At 54.1% G+C, this 24,533-nt stretch overlaps 3 protein-coding genes and 1 pseudogene across 8 annotated transcripts; 1 reads left to right on the top strand and 3 right to left on the bottom strand.

The window, feature by feature from the left end:
* Positions 1–139: 139 nt before the first annotated feature.
* On the bottom strand, positions 140–23,489 carry LOC137466535 (GPI-linked NAD(P)(+)--arginine ADP-ribosyltransferase 1-like). Of its 6 annotated transcripts, none has more exons than XM_068178490.1 (4): positions 22,973–23,489; positions 22,697–22,922; positions 21,878–21,919; positions 21,127–21,441 (listed from the first exon to the last, which is right to left on the bottom strand). In XM_068178490.1, the coding sequence occupies exons 1-3, from the start codon at positions 23,484–23,486 to the stop codon at positions 21,883–21,885; spliced, it is 777 nt and encodes a 258-aa protein (XP_068034591.1). In that variant the 5' UTR covers positions 23,487–23,489; the 3' UTR covers positions 21,127–21,441; positions 21,878–21,882. The 6 variants fall into 6 exon arrangements, with proteins under 6 accessions (XP_068034491.1, XP_068034549.1, XP_068034591.1 ...); XM_068178534.1 differs by having other exon boundaries at positions 21,131–21,441; positions 21,878–21,916; XM_068178390.1 differs by lacking the exons at positions 21,127–21,441; positions 21,878–21,919 and adding an exon at positions 140–353.
* On the bottom strand, positions 968–2,941 carry LOC137467668 (NAD(P)(+)--arginine ADP-ribosyltransferase 2-like). The gene is made up of 2 exons (XM_068179142.1): positions 2,613–2,941; positions 968–1,761 (listed from the first exon to the last, which is right to left on the bottom strand). The coding sequence occupies exon 2, from the start codon at positions 1,725–1,727 to the stop codon at positions 978–980; it is 750 nt and encodes a 249-aa protein (XP_068035243.1). The 5' UTR covers positions 1,728–1,761; positions 2,613–2,941; the 3' UTR covers positions 968–977.
* On the top strand, positions 4,266–7,332 carry LOC137467013 (NAD(P)(+)--arginine ADP-ribosyltransferase 2-like). Its single transcript, XM_068178609.1, has 3 exons — positions 4,266–4,564; positions 5,541–6,328; positions 7,096–7,332. The coding sequence occupies exons 1-2, from the start codon at positions 4,506–4,508 to the stop codon at positions 6,325–6,327; spliced, it is 846 nt and encodes a 281-aa protein (XP_068034710.1). The 5' UTR covers positions 4,266–4,505; the 3' UTR covers position 6,328; positions 7,096–7,332.
* LOC137467307 (NAD(P)(+)--arginine ADP-ribosyltransferase 2-like) lies at positions 13,864–15,515 on the bottom strand (annotated as a pseudogene).
* Positions 23,490–24,533: the final 1,044 nt, after the last annotated feature.

Below are 24,533 nucleotides of genomic sequence, written 5' to 3'. Positions count from 1 at the left end.
AAGGATCGTACACAAGGCTCAGAGAAAATGATGTTCCCACAAATGTTTATGTGGGGAGTGACATGGAGCCCTGCTTAAGAATTGTCACTTTTTGCTGGCTTTGTCAGAATTATTTAATGGAATTATTTATTAGAATTGCTTTGCACAATGGCCTTGGTGGGCACAGTGGCTGTGGTAGCCATGTGGCTCAGGGAGTCTTGGAGATCATGGCAGCCATGGTTGCCACAGTGACCACTGTGACCTCGGTGACCTCAGTGGCCTTGTGGTTCAGAGAATCCTGGTGGCCGTTGCCAGGGCCGTGGCGGCCAGGAGGAATCCTCAGAGGTGGCAAGGAGCCCTGGGGACACTCCCACCTGGGGGACAAAGAGGGGGGTGAGGGGGACCATGTGGGGAGTGAGGGGCTCGGGAATGACCATAATGGGGGGTTAGGGGCGGCAGGAGAGATGGGGGCCATGAGGAGACAAGGTGTCTGAGGGGGCATGGAGGGTACAGAGGCCAGGCAGGCCAGGGTGGGTCATGATGGGCTTAGGGGTGACAGGTGTCCGGGAAGTCAGGGGGTGCCATGGAGGGTGACAGGGGGTGTCAGGGGTTCAGGGAGTGACATGTAGGGTCCTGGCCCACCCACGTCCAGCACACAGGACCTGTCCCCACAGCACTGCCTATGGTGTGGAGGGACAGGGTTGGTATGGAGGGGGCCCAGTCTCCTCCCCTAGCAACGGTGTTCCTGTCCCTGTCCCCTCCCAGAAATGGGGGTCTCCATCCCTGTGCCCTGTCATGGGCGTTCCTCTCCGTGCCTATAATGGGTGTCCCCAAACTTGGTGACCCCAGCGCGGAGTTTCCTTCTCCCCACAAACACACAGTGGAAGTCCGTCTGCCCTAACCCCAGTGAGTCTCACTGTCCCCTCTGCCTTATCATGGGTGTCCCCATGACCACAGTGGGTGACCCCATGGCCCAGGCTGTCCCCTGTGCTGTCACCTCACAGCAACTCGCAGTTGTGTTTGCTGTAGGTCCCAGTGGAGCGGAGACTGATCCATGCCTTCGCCCCATTCTGGGTGACTTTGGTGACCTTGAAGGTCTCGAAGGGTGGGATGAGCACCTCCTCCTCCCCTGGATACATGGAAAACTGATGGATATCCACACCATGGCATGTGTGAACCTCGAAAACCGTGTCTGTCCCAAACTGCAGAGCAATCTCTTTATGTGGTGACGTCGATGTGAATTGACCAAAGCGGATCCTCTGGCCACGCCGCGCCTTGAAATGAACATCACGCACGCCCCGGAACACGTGGTGACACTTCGCTTGCTGGGCATTCCTCAGCATCACCAGGGCGTCGGTCAGCAGGAAATGCAGCGTTTTGAAATGGAAGTTGTTCCGGTATTCCTGGCGGGAGCGCCCAGCCGCACGCACAGCCGCATTGAACTCCTTGTACACACCCTGTGACGTGTAGGCCATGACAGCGATGGCGTGCCATGGGGACGCCAGAGGGGACACAGGAGAGCCCCGCTTGCGCCACTCAGCATCAGCATGAAACCAGCCCCAGGCAAACTGAGGATTCTTCTGGTACTCAAAGTTGTAGAGGGCCGGCAACGCCGCGTTCATGGCATGGCCACAGCCCCGGTACTGGTCATCGAAGGAGTCCCGGGCCATGTCCAGGGGCACCACCTTCATAGCCACGGTGGCCACAGTCATTGCCAGTAGTGCCAGGGTACGAACCAGGAGGGCCATGGCAGGGAGGGGCCACTGGGAAAACTGTGGGACACTGGGGGACAAAGGGGGACACACTGAGGGGACAATTAAGGCACACGGGGGTACATGGGAAGGGTTCCTCTGTAAGATCCTGAGGAGGGGGGTGGGTCTCCCCTGGGGGGAGGCAAGCAGCTTCAGCTAGAAGCCCCCTGGACACATCCTGGGATGCTGAGCCCAGATGCTGGGGTCATTCCTGGAGTCCCTTCATAACACCAGGACAACAATCCCACGCCCATGGTCCCATGTCCTCAACCTTTAGTGTCCTCGTGGAACCCTGGGAACTTAATTCAAATTCTGGGTCACTCCCTCGCCCCCAGCAGTGACACCCGGACTCCACTGCTGTGCCCCCACCAGTGTTGTCCCTGTGCCCACCAGCTCCACCACCCCACTCCCAGTCCCATGTCCCTTCCCCCTGAGTATCACCCCAGCCCTGCTGCAATTCCCGAACCCAAACCCTGGGGAAAATCCCTGACCTCCCCAATGTCCTCTCAGTAACCCACTAGGCCCCATCCCCATCCCAGTCCTGTGTTTACCCTTCCGATGTCCCCCCAGTGCTCCCCAGGAACTCAATCCTGCTCCCAGTCCTCCGCAAACATCTGGTGACCCCAGGCCACTCTGGGACTTCACCCAAATTCCTAAAGCCACTCCCTCACTCCCCCCAGTGTCCCCCATGTCCCTCTCCCAGACCCAAATCCCTCTCCCAGTCCCGTTACCCATTTCATGTCACTCCAAGACCCCAACTCACATCCAGAGGTCACTCTCTTCCCCCACAGTGTCTGCCTGGAGCCCTCCATGATCCCACTCCACAATCCCAGTCCCATGTCCTCCCCTCAAATGCCCCCAGTGTCCCCCAGCCCCTGATACCAAAATCGACCGGAGTGAAATCCCTGGCAGAACTGGAGGTATCAGAAAGCCAGAATTCTTTATCAGCTCGGACTCACAGCAGATCTCTCCTGGTCCTGCAAGTCAGGGGGGATTTTGCCATGGGGTATTTATCCATGACAGTTATAAATATTCATTAAAAGGGGCTTCTTAGCTAATACATAGAGATCACTTTCTCTGGAAATATTTTGCATGGCTCCACCTCTTTCTGGAAGTCCTTTTATGGTACTGGAGGTTCATCCAAAGGGGTTTCTGGGTGTGATTTCCACCAAGTGCCCCAATATGCCAGGTCACCTTTCCTGGAACTTCTGCTTTGGGCAGGCGGTGCTCCTTCTGTTGTCCAGAACTTGCAAAAGACCCTCACTGCAGTTCCCTTTATCTGTTTCTCCACAGATTCCTTCCATGTCCATCACCCATATCAACACTTCTACCTCATTTTCTTGTTTTTTCTCGCTCTATCCAGCACCATTAAGGGATCTGAAACTTTCTATTCTCTCTCTTATTGCTCACCTGCCATGACCACAATCCCACTCCCACTGTCCCATGCAAACACAGGAACTCATTTGCCATCTGCTTTGAGCATTGCTCATGGCCATGGAGCCAAATGGAAAGAAAGAAGTCAATCAACAGCACAGGGATCTCCAATTAAATATTAACAAGTATTACTGTCCCTCCTCAATGCCACCCAGCTGCCCAAAGAAGAGGCCCTACTACAATCCAGAGCACACCAGCTTGGAGATTGAGACATCCGTGTGGGAAATAGATTTGCAATAAAGTTGCACGAGATGTTCTGCAGCAAAGAATCCTGGTGTTAATTCCTGAGAAAGGAATTTCACTCCCCAGAAGTGAGGCCTGGATGGAGTTGGGCAGATTGAAAACTGGCTGCTTATCTAAATGCCCACAATAAAGAGGGTGGGTGGGTGAGAGGTAACTCCCAATACCCAGGTCAGGCCCTCCCCAGCTGATGCTGCAATTTGTAAAGGAGAAAAGCACCAGCAAAGCTTGGGGGAATCGATGCGATGGGGACTGGTCTGTGGCCTCAGATCCTCAGTGTCCATAGGACAAAACTGTCAGGTCTGTTACAGAGCAATGCCCGATATGTTTTAAAAAGAGCCCCTGGAATTCAAAACCATCACCTCCAGGCATTGCTGAAAGAGGAAACACTCCCGGGGATTACTGGCAAATGGATTTTCTGAGCTACCACTGCAACATGGACTCAGGTATCTCCTGGTGTTGGTGGATCCCTTTCTTGGGGTCCAGACCTTCTCCTGCCACGCCAACAAGGCCAGGGAAGTCACCCAGGCTCTCCCCCAAGAGACCATCCCCAGGCTCGAGGCGCCTACAGGGATGTCATCTGATATGGGACCCCATTTGGTATCTGAGGTGTGAGAGCAACTCGGTGAGCAGTGGGGAGCGGGACTGGGGGGCACTGGTGGGACATGGGACCATGAGACTGGGGTCCAGTGTGGTGAGCAATGAGAGAGAGAGAGAATAGAAAGTTTCAGATCCCTTAATGGTGCTGGATAGGGCTTAAAGATGAACAAGCAAATCAAGAAAATGATGCAGAATTGTGGATATAGAGGATGAAGGTGGCTGGAACCTGTGGAGAAAAAGATAAAGGGAGCTCCAGTGAGGGTCTTTTGCAAGTTCTGGACAACAGAAGGAGCACCGCCTGCCCAAAGCAGAAGTTCCAGGAAAGGTCATCTGGCATATTGGGGCACTTGGTGGAAACCACACCCAGAAACCCCTTTGGATGAACCTCCAGTACCATAAAAGGACTTCCAGAAAGAGGTGGAGCCATGCCAATTATTTCCAGAGAAAGTGATCTCTATGTATTAGCTAAGAACCCCCTTTTAATGAATATTTATAACTGTCATGGATAAATACCCCATGGCAAAATCTCCCCTGACTTGCAGGACCAGGAGAGATCTGCTGTGAGTCCGAGCTGATAAAGAATTCCGGCTTTCTGATACCTCCAGTTCTGCCAGGGATTTCACTCCGGCCGATTTTGGTATCAGGGGCTGGGGGACACTGGGGTCATTTGAGGGGAGGACATGGGACTGGGATTGTGGAGTGGGATCATGGAGGGCTCCAGGCAGACATTGTGGGGGAAGAGAGTGACCTCTGGATGTGAGTTGGGGTCTTGGAGTGACATGAAATGGGTAACGGGACTGGGAGCGGGATTTGGGTCTGGGAGAGGGACATGGGGGACACTGAGGGACTGGCTTTAGGTATTTGGGTGAAGTTCTAAAGGGGCCTGGGGTCACCAGATGTTTGCGGAGGACTGGGAGCAGGATTGAGTTCCTGGGGAGCACTGGGGGGACATCGGAAGGGTAAACACAGGACTGGGATGGGGATGGGGATGCTGGTGGGGCACTGAGGGGACACTGGGGAGGTCACGGATTGTCCCCAGGGTTTGGGCTGGGAAACTGCAGAGCAGCTGGGGTGACACCAAGGGGGAAAGGACACAGGACTGTGGGTGGGGTTGTGAGGCTCGTTGGCACAGGAATGACACTGTGGGGGACACAGCAGTGGGGTCCAGGGGGGCATTGTGGGAGTGGGATTGGGGTCATGGTCGCACTGCTGGGGGGACAGAGTGTGACCCCAGAATCTGAATGATGGTGCTGGGGGGCTGCTAAGGGTTGAGGATATGAGACCATGGGAGTGGGATTGTTGTCCTGGGTTTCTGAGGGACACTGGGGAGTCCTGGAATGACCCCGGGTTTTGGATTAGATTTCCAGGATGTGTACAGGGGTCTTCTAACCGGAGCTGCCCCCACTCCCCCGGGCTAAACCCCCCCCCACCAGCCCCTCATGGGGGGAGCCTACCCATGTAGGTAGGAGGGCCATGTAGGGCACACACCCTGTGTGCCCCACGTGTCCCTTCATTGTGTCCTCTTTTGTCCCCCAGTGTCCCACAGTGGTCCCGGTGGCTTCTCCCCACCATGGCCCTCCTGGCTCGCACCCTGGCACTGCTGGCAATGACCGTGGCAACTGCCATTGCCATCAAGGTGGTGCCCCTGGACATGGCCCGGGACTCCTTTGATGACCAGTACCGGGGCTGTGGCCATGCCATGACTGTGGCATTGCCAGCCCTCTACAACTTTGAGTTGCAGAGGAATCCTCTCTTCGCCCAGACCTGGGCGAAGGCCGAGGCTGAGTGGCGCAAACGGGGCTCTCCTGTGTCCCCTCTGGCGTCCCCAGCCCAGGCCGTGGCTCTCATGGCCTACACAACAAAGGACATTTACAAGGACTTCAACACGGCCGTGCGTGCGGCTGGGCGCTCCCGCCAGGAATACCGGAACAACTTCCACTTCAAAACGCTGCATTTCCTGCTGACCAAGGCCCTGGTGACACTGAGGCACGCTCAGAAAGCAAAGTGTCACCACGTGTACCGGGGTGTGCATGACGTCCGGTTCCAGGCGCGGCGTGGCCAGAGGGTCCGGTTCGGTCAATTCACATCGACGTCGCTGAGCAAAGAGATCGCCCAGAAATACGGAACAGATACTATATTTGAGGTGCACACCTGCCATGGCGTGGACATCCAGGCTTTTTCCTTCTATCTGAGCAACCGTGAGGTGCTGATCCCACCCTTCGAGACCTTCAAGGTCACCAAAGTCACCAGGAATGGGGCAAAGGCATGGATCAGTCTCCGCTCCACCGGGACCTACAGCAAACACAACTGCGAGTTGCTGTGAGGTGACAGCACAGGGGACAGCCTGGGCCATGGGGTCACCCACTGTGGTCGTGGGGACACCCATGATAAGGCAGTGGTGGGCATGGGGACAGGGACAGGGGCACCTACTGTGTGGGGGGGGGACAAGGACAACCACTGCTGGGGACAAGGACCGGGACACCCAGTGGGGGGGGACACACAATATGGGAACAGGGGGGACCCATGATGGAGCACAGGGGGTGAGGACACTCACTGCCAGCTTGGGGACACTCGGTGAGAGTTTGGGGACAGAGGCGCCCAGTGCTGAGGAGAAGAAGCCTGGGGACGCCCATTGTGGGCATGCGAGAACATCTATGACAGGGCACGGGAATGGGGACCCCCACTTCTGGGAGGAGACAGGGACAGGAACACGCCTGCCTGGGAAGGAAAGAGACTGGGGCACCCCCCATACCGACCCTGTCCCTCCCCACCAAAGGCAGTGCTGTGGGGACAAGTCCGATATGGTGGACGTGGGTGGGCCAGGACCCTACATGTCACTCCCTGAACCCCTGTCACCCCCTGTCACCCTCCATGGCACCCCCTGACCCACCCCCCAACGCCTGTCACCCTTAAACCCGCCATGACCCCCTTGGCCTCCCTGGTCCCTGTACTCCCCATGCCCCCCTCAAAACCCTGTCACTTGTCACCTCATGGCCCCCATCTCACCTGTCACCCCTAACCCCCCATTATTGCTGTCCCAGACCCCCTCACTGCCCATATGGTCCCCCTGATCCCCCTCTTTGTCCCTAAGGTGGGAGCATCCCCATGGCCTCCTTCCACCTCGGAGGACTCCTCCTGGCCACCACAGCCCTGGCAGTGGCAACCGGAATCCTTTGAACCACGAGTCCACCAAGGTCACCGAGGTCACTGTGGTCACTATGGCAACCATGGCCACCAGGATCACCAAGACTCCCTCAGCCACAAGGCTTCCACAGCCACTGCGTCCACTGTGGACACCAAGGCCATTGTGCAAAGCAATTCTAATAAATAATTCCATTAAATAATTCTGACAAAGCCAGCAAAAAGTGACAATTCTTAAGCAGGGCTTAAGCCGAATCAGCACAAGACCCCTCTCAATGCAGCCCCAATGGCCAAAATGGGGCATTGTCCCTTGGCCACATTCCAGGAGGAGCCTCCTGCCGCATCCTGCAGTTCAGGGGGACCTTAAAGGCTGGAAATAGGGAGGTTCAAGAGGGCAAGGACAGGTCATGTCCCTGGGGATGGACAGTCCCCAATGCGAGTCCAGGCTGGGGAACCTGCTGGAGCATCTCTGGAGAAGCACCTGGGGGTGTTGGTGGGTGACCAGTGGAGCTGGCCGTGTTGCCTGGTGCCAGGAGGGATGCAGGGGGCATTGGGAAGAGCAGGGCCAGGAGGTCAGGGAGTGATCGTGCCCTTGTGGCCTGTCCACGGATGCATATCAAGAGTGTTGTGTCCAGCTCTGTCCAGTGGTGTGTCCAGGTCTGTCCAGTGCCATGTCCATTTCTGGGCTGCTCTGGACGCAGTCCTGGCCTCCGGGATGGCGCTGCCTGAGCTGGGAGGTCGGGCCAGGTGCCCACTCTGGGTCCTTCCAGCCTGACCCATTCTGGGATTTGGGGATTCTGGCCGTTGTGGTTCGGGAATTGTCCACCGGAGGGCAGCAGCGAGCGCGGGCAAGCAGCGCTCCGCCTGCAGTTCCGGGTGCCGCCAGCAGGCGGCAGCACGAGCTGCCGGCGCTGCCGAGCGCCCGCCCCGCCCCAGCCCGGCCCCGGGGGCTCTGCAATGCTTTGGGATGGAGCGACCTTAAAGCCCGTCCGGTGCCAGCCCTGCCCTGGGCAGGGACATCTTCCCCTGGCCTGGGCTGCTCCAGGCCCCGCCCAACCTGGCCTTGAACCCTTCCAGGCGTGGGGCACCCACAGCTTTGTTATAGATGGGTAATGTGATGAATGGCTCTCACAATTAAGGGATGAATACGGTGTGCATTTTAAGAGGAATTTTGTTGATGTATGATTATGTTTTTGCAGTTTATGTTTTGGCACCCTCTGTTCTCCCCATAGGCCCCTTTCCTGCTTCTGTGCCCTTGCCATTGAACAGCTTTGGTTGTCCAGGTGGTCAGGGACATGTGGACGGATGGCGTGTGCCTGTGCCCCTTGCATGGGGCAGTTGGGAAAGGGCCAAACCTGTTGCTGGGAAGGAGTGGGATGGCAACACCTCACCTCCAATCTGACTGCAGGAAGCTCTTCACCAATGGACAGCAAGGAAGATTCAACTGGTTGACTTTGGGAGTGGCCAGGGATTTATAAGGATAATTTTTGAATATGTGTGAGTGCTTATGAATATGTGTTCGACTGATGCAACCCCAGGGTTATAAAAGGCAGATTCACCATTTTGTAGATGAGCCACTGGCAGTGGGCCACACTCCCAGCGCTGTCCCTTTTTCCTTATTCTGTCCCTTTGTTGTGTTGTTTTGGTTTAATAAACCTTTAACATTTGAAATTGAGCAGTCCTTTCTCACAGGTTTTTTTTCCTTTTGTTCCTTTTTGATGATGGAATTTTTTCCCATAAGTTGCTGGGAAACACTAATGACTGGGTACTTAAGAAAACCAAAAGAAGGGGCCAAGCCCAGGGGAGGAGGGCACCTGGATACGCTACTCTTCCCTGGGAGTTTCTCTCTGAGGGGCAGAGATACGCCGGGAATTGGGCAGGTGAATAATGGGGCTGTGGCAGCTGCTGTTCTCTCTCTCTCTCTCGGCTTTGGAGAAGGACGGTCAGAGCTGCTGCTTGGGGAAGGACGGTCCACTGCTGCCACTGGAGCCCCGGCCAGAGCTGCTTCTTCTGCCGTGGGTGAGCCTCTGCTTTGAGATGTGAAAAACACGTTCACTCTCCTGTGAACATTTCAAAAGTTTAATAAAGGACAATTGGAGACAAGGACAGTAAAGCAAAATTACGGCCGGGGGAGTCTCGGCACTCAGCCAAGTGTCACCGTCACCTTCAGGGAAACCCCTTAAATACCTTTTCCCTTACATCAGCCCGTGTCATATTCACAGACCCTTATGCATAGCCATATTTTTCCATAAACTGGTTTACATATTCCAGGAACTATTTTACATGGCTCTTCCCCTGGTCTGCCTTTTCAGAGCATGCGTGTTTCTTGGCTGTGGTTTTGGCTCCTTCTCTTTAACACTTCCCGTTTGGGCCTTGGTCCACGCTTTCTTCAGACGGCAGATCCTGATAGTTGGCATATCAAAAGCAAGGTCCTCCTTACATGTTCACTGGATGTTATCCCAACCAAACAGACATTTCACTCAAGACTATATCAGCTACAACTACTGCCATGTTGTGAAAAATGCATATTTTTGGATTGGCTTTTCGCAAATATTACAATGAATATTATATGTTAGAAAGTTATGCTGTATTAATTCTCATATGTAGTGTGTTAAATGTAGTTTTAGGTTATAACATAATGTTAAAATAGAAACTCTGCGATGTACGGTATTTTTTTACTAGCTCAAGAAAAGGGATAAGATAAAAAAGAAACTCTTCACGCATTGATAACAGCGACAGGGCACATAAAGGATTGTGGGCTCCTTATTGGAAAAGACAAACATCCTTCCACCTGCTCTCCGTCTTTATGGGACCACCAGGATTAAGGGGAAGAAGCTGACAAACGCCAGAAAAATTCTTAATTTGCAAGGAATTTATGCATCATGTATGAGATACATGAATATGCAACAGGCTATTGCTTTTAAGGTTATTCCTTTGTTCACAAGGCATGGTTTTGGCAGCTCAGTGCCCAAAAACATCTGGACGTCCGTAATTCTTTGCTTTTTATTGTCTCGTAGTGTCCCAATCCTCATTGTCCAAATTTTTATTATTCTAATTTCATTACTATTTTTTATAACTATTTTATTACTAATTAACTTTTAAGATATAAAAAAAACCCAAGTGATTGTTGTATTTCACATATGTCTACGGTTTTGGTAATAGCAGAAATAAAAGCAAATTTATTTTGGCATTATATGTCTACGGTTTTGGTAATAGCAGAAATAAAAGCAAATTTATTTTAGCATTATACATATAGCATTCATCTTAATATGTGCAAAAAAGCCAACAATATAATAAGTATTTATAACATGAAAGCAGACACAAACTCAGATCTTATTAACATCTGCCTCACCAGTGTTACTTTGTTCTTTTAAGACTTTTTTAGTTCTTCTAAAAGTTCCTACACCTTCTTATATTTACATATTTCAACTGAGTTTTCTTATGCATGCTCATGTAAATAATAATTGTTTGACATTCTTCTTTGTGCGTAGGGAGAATTGATAGACTGTCAGTTTGACCAGTGTGGTTAGAAAGGTAACAGCTTCACCCTCCAATCCACTGTCATTTTTACCATTGTATACATAGTAGAGTCAGAAAATAAAATTTACTTTTTTGAGTTCCTTTCCTTTCCTTTTACATCAAACCTACTTCTGTGAGTTATTTCGTGTCACAGTGGCACACGCCGGGATCGGCTGCCACAGGGGTTTGTGCAGCAAAGCCTCTCCTCCGTCCCTTCCCTTCCTGTCTCGGCCAAGCCGCCATTACCACACGATCCCCGAGCCCGCGCCACAGCGCCCCCCACAGCCCCGGGGGAATCATCGCACCTGCCCCGCCCACCGGGAGCCACCAGCGCCCCTGCTGGCTGGGACCGGAACTGCAGCGAAGGGGAAAATGCCGCGGCCGAGAAGGCTGGGACTGGGTGCCTGGTTCTGTTTGGGGTTAATGCTGGAGTTGTTGTTATTTGTTTGTCTGGTTATACATACTAGTAAAGAACGGTTATTCCTGTCCTCATATTGTTGCATGACAGCCCCGTAATTTCAACGTTATGATAATTCGGAGGGAAGGAGTTTCCATTTTCCATTCGGGGGTGGCTCCAGCCTTTCTTAGTAGATACCTGTCTTTCAAAGCAATACAGGTGGCCGTCAGTATTCTGATGGTCTTTTGATGAAGGCTGTTGCAGTCTTCCTCACCTTTTAACTTTTTACCTCTGTGTTCAGTGCATGCCTGTTGCTTCTTGGCTTTTTTCAGTCTAACCTGGTTTTAGCTACCTTTGCAGTTTGCAATTTTCATTAAAACTTGCTATCTTGCTCTTGATGGCATTCCTTGTCCCACTTGCTCTGCTATCTTGCTTTCGTTGTTATCTTGCTTACTTTACCTGCACATCTTATTACAATGTTACTTACAGTTCACCTTTTTTTACATACGGCTCATGTGGAGCGACATTTTCGCTATCGAACTCTTGAGCAGAAAAATTCGCCTTGCCAGAGGTTTACGTGCATAAAGGAGAAAGAAGAGCTCTGTAATTTTGTTCATGAACAAAGGAAGAGGCCATGTGGAATTTCCCCATGGGGTGTCTCAAATTACTGGATACCTTTTATCCCAATTTCCCGGCCACTTCTCCCACTCCCTTTCCCCAGTGGCTGAGGTACTTGGAAGGTGCAGACTTCCCAACCCACCTACTGCACGTCCCCCTTGCTGCACACCCCACCCTTCAATCACACAAGCCCATGGCCATTCAAATGAGCTTTAACTCAATGCTGTGCAGGGAAATTCATATTCCTAAGCATGTTGAGCCCCTGTTCTTCTTCTCGAAGTTCAGGAATTTTGCAGGACCGTGGCTGAGCAGCAGTCTGTCTCAATCAGGAACATTTTCTGAAGCTTTCTCCAGTCACTTTCTTATCTACAAGCCCCAGGCACTATCCAACATCAGATTCACACAATCCGTTTGCAAAGACACTTTCCTCCTGTTCCTTTGAAGGTGGAATTAATTGTGGTGTGGAAATAGTTTGGTTGCGTTTAAATCCTGAATATGGGGTAATTCACAGAATTTGGGCAAAAATGCTAAAAAAATTAATTTCCAAAGAAGTAAATGGCAGCCAGGGGGATGTTGGGGTGGGGTAAGATTTTTTTTCTCTCTTCTTTTCCTCTTGTCTTTCCCCTTTTCCCCCTTTTCCTCCAGGGAAAATGGCAGTGGTGGCCTTGGTGGCCTTGGTTACTTCATTTTCTGGGGGTCATGGTGGCCTTGGTGATCGTGGAGACCATGGTGACTGTGAGAAAGGACCACACACTTTAAAATGAAAAGGTTTATTAAACGTCAACAACACAACAAGGGGAATGAATAAGGAAAAGGGACAACATGGGGAGCATGGCCAATCATTAAGAAAGCTGTGGGTGCCCCACGCTTGGAAGGGTTCAAGGCCCACTTGGGCAGGGCCTGGAGCAGCCCGGGCCAGGGGAAGATGTCCCTGCCCAGGGCAGGGCTGGCACCGGACGGGCTTTAAGGTCGCTCCATCCCAAAGCATTGCAGAGCCCCCGGGGCCGGGCTGGGGCGGGGCGGGCGCTCGGCAGCGCCGGCAGCTCGTGCTGCCGCCTGCTGGCGGCACCCGGAACTGCAGGCGGAGCGCTGCTTGCCCGCGCTCGCTGCTGCCCTCCGGTGGACAATTCCCGAACCACAACGGCCAGAATCCCCAAATCCCAGAATGGGTCAGGCTGGAAGGACCCAGAGTGGGCACCTGGCCCAACCTCCCAGCTCAGGCAGCGTCATCCCTGAGGCCAGGACTGCGTCCAGAGCAGCCCAGAAATGGACATGGCACTGGACAGAACTGGACACACCACTGGACAGAACTGGACACAACACTCCTGATGTGCATCCGTGGACAGGCCACAAGGGCACGATCACTCCCTGACCTCCTGGCCCTGCTCTTCCCAATGACCCCTGCAACCCTCCTGGCACCAGGCAACACGGCCAGCTCCACTGGTCACCCACAAACACCCCCAGGTGCTTCTCCAGAGATGCTCCAGCACATGCCCTCAGCCTGGACTCGCATTGGGGACTGTCCCTCCCCAGGGACAGGACCTGACCTTGCCCTCGTGAACCTCCCTATTTCCAGCCTTTAAGGTCCCCCTGAACTGCAGGATGCTGCAGGAGGCTCCTCCTGGAATGTGGCCAAGGGACAATGCCCCATTTGTGGCCATTGGGGCTGCATTGAGAGGGGTCTTGTGCTGATTTAGGTGCTGAATTGGGCTAAAACCAGCCCAAATCACCAACCCCGAGCTGACAACTGAGGCTGAAGCACCAGAGCTGGGCCTGGCTGTCCATCATCTGACTCTGGGAATGCCCAGTCCCCTCTCAGAGTGAGATTCCTCTCCCCTATTCCTGCTTGGAATGAAATGTGTGTGAGGTTCCTCCTTTGGCAAGGGGATGCTCCCCAAGGCTCCTCCTCAAGTCTGAGCAAAAGAGACGTTCCCACAGGAGTTGGTGTGAGTAGTGCCATCAAGCCCTGCTGAAGAATTCTCTCTTTTCACCACCATTATCAGAATTATTTAATGGAATTATATTGATAGAATTATTTAATCGACTGTCTTTGCGCAATGGCCTTGGTGGGCATAGTGGCCTTTGGCTGTCGTAGCCTTGTGGCTCAGGGAGTCTCGATGAACATGGAGGCCACAGCGGCTACAGTGACCAAAGTGAATTCAGTGGCCTTGGTGGTCATGTGGCTCAGAGAATTCTGTTCTCCACTGCCAGGGTTGTCGTGGCTAGGAGGAGTCCTCCGAGGTGGAAGAGGGCCCTGGGGATGCTCCCACCTGGGGGACCAAGAGGGTGCCCGGGGGATCATATGGGGAATGAGGGGCGTCAGTTACAGCCATAACGGGGGGTTGAGGTGACAGGATAGATGGGGGCCATGAGGTGAGAGGTGACAGGTTGTCGGGAGGGCTATGGGGGAGCACAGGGGCTAGGGATGTCAGGGGCATCATGGTGGGCTTAGGGGGGACAGGGGTCAGGGGGAGATAGGGGCTGCCATGGGGGGTGACAGGGGGTGTCAGGGGTCAGGGGGAGATAGGGGCTGCCATGGGGGGTGACAGGGGTTTGTCAGGGGTCAGGGAGCGCCATGGCGGGTCCTGGCCCACCCATGTCCAGCACACAGGGCCTGTCCACACAGCACTGCCTTTGGTGGGGAGAGACAGGGTCGGTATGGGGACACACCTGTCTCTGTACCTATCCCTGCTGTCCCCTGGCAGGGTTGTCGTTGTCTGTATTCCCTCTCAGAAGTAGGGGTCCCCATCCCTGTGCCCTGTTATGTGTGTTCCTGTCCCCATGCCCACAGTGGGTATCACCAGACTTGATGTCCCCAGCATGGGTTGTCCCTGTCCTCAGAACTCTCAGTGAGTGTCCCCACTCCCTGTTCCCTGTCCTGGGTGTGCCCTGTTTCACTGTGGATGTCCCCAACACTGGCTGTCCCTGTCCTTGTCCCCACCTGTGGGTGTCCTTGTCCCCCCCACACAGTGGATGCTACTGTCCCCCATCCCCAGTGAGTGTCGTTGTCCCCTGTGCCTTATCACGGGTGTCCCCATGGCCACAATGGGTGTCCCCATCACCCCAGGCTGTCCCCTGTGCTGTCACCTCACAGCCACTCGCAGTTGTGTTTGCTAAAGGTCCCGGTGGAGCGGAGACTGATCCATGTCCTTTTCCATCCCAGGTGACTTGGGTGACCTTGAAGGTTTCGTATGGTGGGATCAGCACTTCACGGTTGTTGGGATCATAGGAAAAAGCCTGGATGTCCACACCATGGCATGTGTGAACCAGGAAAATCGTGTCTGTTCCATATTTCTGTGCAATCTCTTTGCTCAGCGACGTCGATGTGAACTGACAAAGCGGATCCTCTGGCCACGCCGTGCCTTGAAAATGAACATCACGCACGCCCCGGAACACGTGGTGACACTTGGCTTGCTGAGCATTCCTCAGCATCACCAGGGCGTCGGTCAGCAGGAAATGCAGCGTTTTGAAGTGAAGTTGTTCTGGTATTCCTGGTGGGAATGTCCGGCCACACGCACGGCCTGCGTTGAAGTCTTTGTATAGGTACTTCATTGTGTAGGCCATGACAGCGATGGCGTGCCATGGGGACGCCAGAGGGGACACAGGAGAGCCCGCTTGCGCCACTCAGCATCAGCATGAAACCAGCCCCAGGCAAACTGAGGATTCTTCTGGTACTCAAAGTTGTAGAGGGCTGGCAATGCCACGCTCATGGCAGGGCCACAGCCCCGGTACTGGTCATCGAAGGAGTCCCGGGCCATGTCCAGGGACACCACCTTGATAGCCACGGTGGCCACAGTCATTGCCAGTAGTGCCAGGGTACGAACCAGGAGGGCCATGGCAGGGAGGATCCACCATAAGCACTGTGGGACACTGGAGGACAAAGAGGGACACTCTGAGGGGACAATCAGGGCACACGGGGGTACATGGGAAGGGTTCCTCTGTGAGGCGATGAGGAGGGGAACTGGGGTCAGCAGGTGGGAGGGGGCCATCTTCAGCTAGAAGCCCTCTGGATACATCCTGAGATGCTGAGCCCAAATCCTGGGGTCACTCCTGGACGCCCCTCAGAACCCCAGGGCAACAATCCCACTCCCATGGTCCCATGTCCTCAACCCTTAGTGTCCTTGTGGAACCCCAGGAACTTATTTCAAATTCTTGGGTCACTTCCTGTCGCCCAGCAGTGCCCCTCATGACCCCAATCCCATTCCCACAACGCCCCCCCTGGAACCCACTTCTGTGTCCCTCTCAGTGTCATCCCTGTGCCCACCAGACCCACAACCCCAATCCCAGCCCATGTCCCTTCCCATTAATGTCACCCCAGCCCAAACCCTGGGGACAATCCCTGACCTCCCCAGTGTCCCCTCAGTGCCCCACCAGCCCCCAGTCCCTACCCCAGTCCTGTGTTTACCCTTCTGATGTCCCCCCACTGCTCCACAGGAACTCAGTCCTGCTCCCAGTCCTCTGCAAACATCTGGTGACCCCAGGCCCCTCTAGAACTTCACCCAAATTCCTAAAGCCACACCCTCATCCCCCACCCCAGTGTCCCCCATGTCCCTCTCCCAGACCCAAATCCCTCTCTCAGTCCCGTTACCCATTTCATGTCACTCCAAGACCCCAACTCAAATCTGGGGTCGTCCCCTGTCCTCACAACATCCCCATGGAGCCCTCCATGGCCCCACTCCGCAATCCCAATCCCATTTTCCCCCCTCTCAAATGACCCCAGTGTCCCCCAGCCCCTGATACCAAAATCGGCTGAAGTGAATTCCCTGATGGAGCTGGATGTGTCAAAAAGCCGGAATTCTTTATCAGCGCGGACTCACAGCAGATCTCTCCTGGTCCTGCAAGTCAGGGGGGACTGTGCCATGGGGTATTTATCCATGACAGTTATAAATATTCATTAAAAGGGGTTTCTTAGCTAATACATAGACATCACTTTCTCTGGAAATAATTGGCATGGCTCCGCCTCTTTCTGGAAGTCCTTTTACGGTACTGGAGGTTCATCCAAAGGGGTTTCTGGGTGTGGTTTCCACCAAGTGCCCCAATATGCCAGATGACCTTTCCTGGAACTTCTGCTTTGGGCAGGCGGTGCTCCTTCTGTTGTCCAGAACTTGCAAAAGACCCTCACTGCAGTTCCCTTTATCTGTTTCTCCACAGGTTCCAGACACCTTCATCCTCTATATCCACAATTCTGCATAATTTTCTTGATTTGCTTGTTCATCTTTAAGCTCAATTCATCATCTTTAAGGGATCTGAAACTTTCTATTCTCTCTCTTATTTCTCACCCCCCACAATCCCACTCCTACAGTCCCATGTCTCCCAGTTCCCACCAGTCCCGCTCCCTACTGCTCACCAAGTTGCTCTCACATACCAAATGGGGTCCCCTATCAGATGACATCCCTGTAGGCACCTCGAGCCTGGGGATGATCTCTCGGGGGAGAGCCTGGGCGACCTCCCTGGCCTTGTTGGCTTGGCAGGAGAAGGTCTGGACCCCCATAAACTTTTGTCCCTAATTGCAATTCCTGGCTTCTTGGATGAGAACAGTCGCCACTACAGTTCACAGGCATCTGTGCCAATCCTGGCTGATATTGAACTGTTTGCAAAAGCACCCCACAGGTCTCAGAAGTCTCCCCCACGTTCTGAGCCAGGACTCCCAGGTCCGATGCTCTCGATGGTGCACAAAAAGCTCAAAGGGCTTTGTTAAAATCAGAAATCCCGTGGGAAATGTGTACCATGGGACCATGGCACACAGAAGGCTCAAAGGGCTTTGTTAAAGTCTGGAAATGCCATGGGAAATGTGGAAATCAGGGCCGTTTTTGAGATACAGAACGTGTGTCCTTTTTCAGGAGTCCAAATCAAAGTTCATTCTGGGGCTTCCTTTGTGGGGGAGACTTCAGGAGACCTGTGGGGTGCTTTTCCAAACAACTCAATCAGCCAGGATCAGCACAGATGCCTGTGGGCCGTAGCAGCGACTGTTCTCCTCATCCAAGAGGCCTAGAAATCCAATTTGGGACAAAGGTTTGTGGTATATACTCTGCCCACCACAACTGCAGGAAGATGTGGAACAAAGGGAGGAGCTTGCCGTGTTACAAAGAGCTCTGGAATTGGCAGCAGGAAAAAGAGCAAACACAGGAACTCATTTTCCATCTGCTTTGAGCATTGCCCATGGCCATGGAGCCAAATGGAAAGAAAGAAGTCAATTAACAGCACAGGGATCTCCAATTAAATATTAACAAGAATTATTGCCCCTCCTCAATACCACCCAGCTGGTCAAAGAAGAGGCCCTACTACAATCCAGGGCACACCAGATTGGAGATTGAGACATCCGTGTGGGAAATAGATTTGCAATAAAGTTGCACGAGATGTTCTGCAGCAAAGAATCCTGGTGTTAATTCCTGAGAAAGGAATTTCACTCCCCAGAAGTGAGGCCTGGATGGAGTTGGGCAGATTGAAAATTGGCTGCTTATCTAAATGCCCACAATAAAGAGGGTGGGTGGGTGAGAGGTAACTCCCAATACCCAGGTCAGGCCCTCCCCAGCTGATGCTGCAATTTGTAAAGGAGAAAAGCACCAGCAAAGCTTGGGGGAATCGATGCGATGGGGACTGGTCTGTGGCCTCAGATCCTCAGTGTCAGACAGGACAAAACTGTCAGGTCTGTTACAGAGCAATGCCCGATATGTTTTAAAAAGAGCCCCTGGAATTCAAAACCATCACCTCCAGGCATCGCTGAAAGAGGAAACACTCCCGGGGATTACTGGCAAATGGATTTTCTGAGCTACCACAGCCAGAATACCCAAATCCCAGAATGAGGCAGCTCCTGCAAATGACCCATCATGGAATTTTCATCGGGAACCACGTGGAGGGTGTAGAATACAGAGTTTGGTCACACCAAAGCTAAACTGGCACCTGACTCCTATCCCCAGGGCATTCTCCACACCTTCATTCCACATCATCCACATTACGCCCAAATTAACACCCTTCTTTACCTATATACCTGTATATATTTATATATATTTATATATATAAATATATACAAATATATTTTATGCGTGCATATCAATATAAAGATATAGAAATATATAAATAGTAAATATATATAAATACAAATACATAAATATATAAATATAACTATATCTATAAATATATAAATCTAAATATATACATATATAAATAATTATAAAAATATGTTAATATAAACATATACACATCAATATATAAATATATTGATATATAAACATTTTAAAATACACATAAATTGTTATACAAAGAACATTACAGACAGTTCTCACCCAGAATCAGGTCCCCTTGAGGTACACCACGGGTTTCCTCGCCTCTCTGCATTACCCACCACGTGTAACCAGGTCCTTGAGCAAAAGCAGTCCCACTGTGAAAAATGACCAGACAATATTGGCTTTCGCATTTATTTAGCCTATGCATGTTGTTAGTGGTTATAACTATTTAGAAATAGTATCAATTTTAGCTGCATGTTAATATAATATCATCTATCAGCTTAAGTATGCACTGAGTTGCTATGAAGAAACAGTAGTGTATTGAATATAATATCGATGTATAGCTTGTGGAAATAATAGTGTGATGAATGCACTGTGTTATACACCTTAGCAAAACATAAGATGTGAAGATGTGAAAAAAAAAAAAAAGGAGTTTTGTGTAACCAAAAACAGTGTAAGGCAAGCCACTGACCAACCTGTCCAAGTGATAAGATAACCGTGACACAAACCAGAGCACCGGAGCACAATTAGAGAATAGCGTGTTAAATTCAAGGAGGACAAACTAAATCCTTATCAGAGGATTTGAAACAGCAGGATGGAGACACAAGAAGAAATAAAATATATTGACCTGACACCCAGGATGTCATGCAGATAAGCTGGAGTGTGAAGAAGTCAGACAAAGGAGTTTCCAAAACATCAGAAAGTTCCCAAGAATTTTTGAATAATGCATGAAAGACATGAATATGCATGCCTCTCAGTGATGTAACAGTATAAATATAACACTGTCTGTGTACACTGGTGTGTTCTCTGGCTGTTGGCCAGGACCACCCAGTGATGGAAATATTGTCCTTTTTCTATCCTATTATTATTATTATTATTAAACTTTTAAAAACTCTAAGCAGTGAATTCTGTTTTTCACACGGGGATGCGTTTGCCTTTCCCTGAGGTGGGACTGATCCAAGCTGCCCTTCCTAATACAGCTCTCATGCGCACCACAGGGACCCTCTTAGGGCTAAACAGGCACCCAGCTCCCGTCACCATGTCTTAGGTCGGAAACAGGGGTGTGAATTCTATTTCCATCTGTCAGAGGTGGGGCAGTTCTCTGATGTTCATTGGGCAGTTTTCTTTATCTCTTCCACAAACCAATCCTCCCTCCAGGAGATCTCTTCTGTTCATGGGCCATTAATTATTAATTATCTGCTGTTCATGGCCAGTGAGTGTCCCTGCCTGGCGGATAAAATTCCATCATCCCATGGGGAGAGGCTCTGCCCAGGGGAGGAGCCAAGCATTCCTACCTGGCTACAATCTGACCTTGGGAACACCACAGCAGCCTTTGCCCACTGCATTCCCAGAGGAGCAGCTTTCTTCCCCACTGCATTCCCAGAGGAAGCCCAGGCCCATCTCCACCAGCCCCAGAGCTTCAGAGGAAAACTCCACCCTTGTCCAGGATCCCTGCTCCAGCAGAACCACAGCTGGCACTGCAGGAGGGCTGAGCCACCATGGGATGGGACTGCTGCCACTACTCTGACCCACAGGCTGCCAGGGCCTGCTCTGACTCTGGCACTGGTTTGGGTTTTTTATTTGTACCATTGCATCTGTATTTTTAGTTTTCCCAGTAAAGAACTAGGAATTATTCCTATTCCCATATCTTTGCCTGAGAACCTTTTAATTTCAAAATCATAACAATTTGGAGGGAGGGGGTTTACATTTTCCATTTCAGGGGAGGCTCCTGCCTTCCTTTGCAGACACCTGTCTTGTCAAACCCAGACACCCCAGGACAGAATGTCACCCCCAGACTCAGATCCTTCATCCTACCCTTCACCTTAGAATGTCAAGGCCTTTTCTGGGTTGTCGGGGTAGAAAATTCAACTCTTCAGGGGTTTGTCCCACCCTCAGAACCCTCTTCCTCCACCTCCTCCTCCTCCTTTTCCTCTTCCTCTCCCTTTTCCTCCTGCTTGCAGGAAATCCTGAAATTCCAGGATAATTTGGGATGGCAAAGGACCTTCAAGACCACTCAGTTCCACCTCCTGCCCTGAGGGTTCCTCTGTCCTTCCTCCCCATCCTCCTCCTCCAGAGGGTTAAAGTGAAAGGAAAACTCATGGATTGAGTTTTATAATTGGATTCAGTTTAATAATTTTGAAAAAAAAAATTAAAATTATTGGAAAGGGAGGCAAAAAAATACCAAAAAATTGAAGAACCACAGCCATGGCACAGCCAGGGTCCCCCGTCCCTCTCTTGTCCCAACATCCTGGTGGCACCCGTGGCTCCACTGTTGTCCCCTCCCTTGTCCTGGCTTGGTGGCCACAGTGGCCATGGTGGCCTTGCAAGTCACAGTGGCCACAGAGGCTATGGTGACTTTGGAGACCTCAGCGACCTTGGTGGCCTCATGGCTTGTGGGGGGCAAGTGGTTTTGGTGACCACAATGTCCGTGGTAGTCTTGGCGGCCTGGTGGTTTAGAGGATCCTAGTGGCCACTGCCAGGGCAGCAGTGGCCAGAAGGAGCCCTCCAAGGTGGGGGAGGTCCCCAGGGATGCTCCTGCCTGGGGGGAAAAAGACGGGAGTCAGAGGGGGCTGGAGGTGGGGAGGGAGGGTAAGTGGGACAGGGAGACAGTGAGGAGGGGACAGAGGTGACAGGGGAAAGGAGGAGCCCTGAGGGTGGGTCGGGGGGCTATGGAGGGGGAATTAGAGGGGACAGAGGGGTTCGGGGGGCCATGGGAGGGTACAGGGAGCCAAGGGGTGTCAGAGGCATCATGGAGCGACATAGGGGACAAGGGGGCCATGAGTGGGGAACACTGGTGACAATAGGAACCATGAGGGGGATCAGGGTGGCCATGGGAGGATCAGGGGTGACAGGGGCATGGGGGGCCAGGGGGAGGGGACAGGGTTCAGGGGTGGCCATGGGGGTGGTTTAGGGGTGGCAGGGGGGCCATGGGGAGGGGTGACAGGGTGACAGAGGGCTCAGGGGGCCCAGCTCACCTGCGTCAAACACACAGGGCCCATCCCCACAGTGCTGCTCTGCTGAGGGGAGGGACAGCGTCAGTGCTGGGGTGTCCCTGTCTCTGTCCCGTCCCACATGTGGGGGTCCCCATCCCTGTCCCCAGCACGGGATGTCCCTGTCCCCCCTGCGCTCATGGTGGATGTCCCCAGCAGCAGGTGTCTCTGTCCCCTGTCCCCAGCACTGGGGGTGGACTTGTCCCCATGCCCACAGTGGGTGTTCCCCAGCACTGGGTGTCCCTGTCATTGTCCCCAGCACCGTGTGTCCTTGTCCCCTCACCCTCACCAAGTGTCCCCAGCACCAGGTGCCCTCACCTTCTCTGAGTGTCCCTGTCCCTGTCCCTGTCCCTAGCACTGAGTGTCCCTGTCCCTGTCCCCTCACCCTCACTGAGTGTCCCCAGCACTGAGTGTCCCTGTCCCCTCACTTTCTCTGAGTGTCCCTGTCCCTGTCCCCTCACCCTCACTGAGTGTCCCCAGCACTGGGTGTCCCCATCCCCTGACCCTCACCTTCACCGAGTGTCCCCAGCACTGAGTGTCCCTGTCCCCTCACCTTCTCTGAGTGTCCCTGTCCCTGTCCCCTCACCCTCACTGAGTGTCCCCAGCACTCAGTGTCCCTGTCCCCTCACTTTCTCTGAGTGTCCCTGTCCCTGTCCCCTCACCCTCATCGAGTGTCCCCAGCACTCAGTGTCCCTGTCCCCTGACCCTCACCAAGCACCCCCAGCACTGGGTGTCCCTGCCCCTGTCCCCTCACCCTCCCCAGGTGTCCCCGTGTCCCCAGGGAATGTCCCCCCATGCTGTCACCTCGCAGCCACTCGCAGTTGTAGTTGCTGAAGGTCCCGCTGGAGCGGAGCCGGATCTGTGCCTTGTCCCCACCCTTGGTGACGTTGGTGACATCGGTGACCTCGAAGGTCTCGAAGGGCGGGATCAGCACCTCCTCCTCGTGCGGGAAGAAGGAGAATTCCCGGATGGCCACGCCCTGGCAGGTGAGCACCTGGAACACCGCGTCCGTCCCGAAGCTCCAGGAGCTCTCGTTGCGCAGCGACGCCGACGCGAAGTGACCGAAGCGGACGGTGTCACCGCGCCGCGCCTCGAACCGGACCCCGCGCACACCCCGGAACACGCGGTGACACCGCGGTCCCCCAGCGTCCCTCAGCGTCCCCAGGGCCTGGGTCAGCAGGAAATGCAGCGTTTTGAAGTGGAAGTTGTCCCGGTATTCCTGGCGGGAGCGCCCGGCCGCGCGCACGGCCGTGTTGAACGTCCGGTGTAACGGCACCGGCGCCGTGTAGGCCAGCAGGGCGATGGCCTGGGCAGGGGACAGAGGGGACCGAGGGGACAGCCGGACGCGCCACTCGGCCGCGGCCAGAGCCCAGCCCTCGGCGAAGTGACCGCTCTGCCGGAACTCGGAGCGGTTGAGGGCCGGCAAGGCCGTGGCCATGGCGCGGCCGCAGCCCCGGTACTGGTCATCGAAGGAGTCCGGGGCCATGTCCAGGGCCACTGCCAGGGGGGTGGCATTGTCACCGGGGGGGACGGCGGTGGCCGTGGCAGCCACGGTGATTGCCAGCAGTGCCAGGGTCAGTGGCCGTGGGTCCATGGAGAGGGAGGCCACGGGGTGCCCCCGGTGCGGGGACACTGAGGGACACGGGGGACACAAAAGGGCACCGGGGGACGCTGAGGGGACACTGTGGGAGCACTGAGGGGACACCGAGGGCAGCTGACTTCTGCCGAGTCCCCCCGTTACCCCCCTGGCCCCGGAGCCCTTGTCCTCCCCGCTGCCCGCCTGGACCCCAGTCCAAACCCTGGGGTCACTCCCAGCCCCCTCGCCGTGACCCCAATCCCGTTCCCGTGGTCCCATGTCCCCCCCGGTGCCCCCCCAGGACCCCAATCCTGGGGGCCCCCCCTGCCTCCCCCCTGGCCTCCTGGTTCCCTCCCTCCCCAAGTGTCCCCCAGTGTGCCCTGCCCCGCCCAGGACCCCAATCCCATAACCCCACCGTGTCCCCCCAGATTCCCCCAGGACCCCCGACCCGTTACCTTCCCCACGGCGTCCCCCAAGGACCCCCAATCCCCCCCTCCCAACCCCATGTCCCCCCAGGACTCCAATCCCCACCTCACGGTCCCATGTCCCCCCTCACATGTCCCCCCAGGACCCCAAATCTTGCTCCCAGTCCCATGTTCCCCCCCCCCCCCGCAATGTCCTCCAGTGCCACTCCCAGTCCCCTGTGCCGCCTTGGTGCCCTCCAGCCACCCCAGACCCCAATCCCCTGTGTCCCCCCGGACCCCCAGCCCCCCCGGACCCCAATCCCGTGTGTCCCCCCCCAGCCCCCCCCGGACCCCAATCCCATGTGTCCCCCCCAGCCCCCCCCAGCCCCCCCCGGACCCCAATCCCCTGTGTCCCCCCCCAGCCCCCCCGCACCCCAATCCCGTGTGTCCCCCCCAGCCCCCCCCGGTCCCTAATCCCATGTGTCCCCCCCCCGCCCCCCCCCCCAGTCCCCCCGGACCCCAATCCCCTGTGTCCCCCCGGACCCCCCGGACCCCCAATCCGTGTGTCCCCCCCCTGCCCCCCCGGTCCCTAATCCCATGTGTCCCCCCCAGCCCCCCCCCTAGTCCCCCCGGACCCCAATCCCCTGTGTCCCCCCAGCCC

This window comes from Anomalospiza imberbis, chromosome 1 (assembly GCF_031753505.1).
Source record: "Anomalospiza imberbis isolate Cuckoo-Finch-1a 21T00152 chromosome 1, ASM3175350v1, whole genome shotgun sequence".
Lineage (NCBI taxonomy): Eukaryota > Metazoa > Chordata > Aves > Passeriformes > Viduidae > Anomalospiza > Anomalospiza imberbis.
Note: the sequence above shows the minus strand (reverse complement) of the source record. Positions and strands in the feature narration are given on the sequence as shown.

Coding starts and splice junctions, on each gene's coding strand:
- LOC137466535 (XM_068178277.1), bottom strand. CDS start 23,486: ATGGACCCACGGCCACTGACCCTGGCACTGCTGGCAATCACCGTGGCT. Junction 21,920..22,696: donor CAACTGCGAGTGGCTGCGAG/GTGACAGCATGG, acceptor CCCTCCCCTCAG/CAGAGCAGCACTGTGGGGAT. Junction 21,442..21,877: donor GCCCTGTGTGTTTGACGCAG/GTGAGCTGGGCC, acceptor TTTTCCCCCCAG/GCAGGAGCATCCCTGGGGAC.
- LOC137467668 (XM_068179142.1), bottom strand. CDS start 1,727: ATGGCCCTCCTGGTTCGTACCCTGGCACTACTGGCAATGACTGTGGCC.
- LOC137467013 (XM_068178609.1), top strand. CDS start 4,506: ATGGATAAATACCCCATGGCAAAATCTCCCCTGACTTGCAGGACCAGG. Junction 4,565..5,540: donor AGGACCAGGAGAGATCTGCT/GTGAGTCCGAGC, acceptor TTTGTCCCCCAG/TGTCCCACAGTGGTCCCGGT.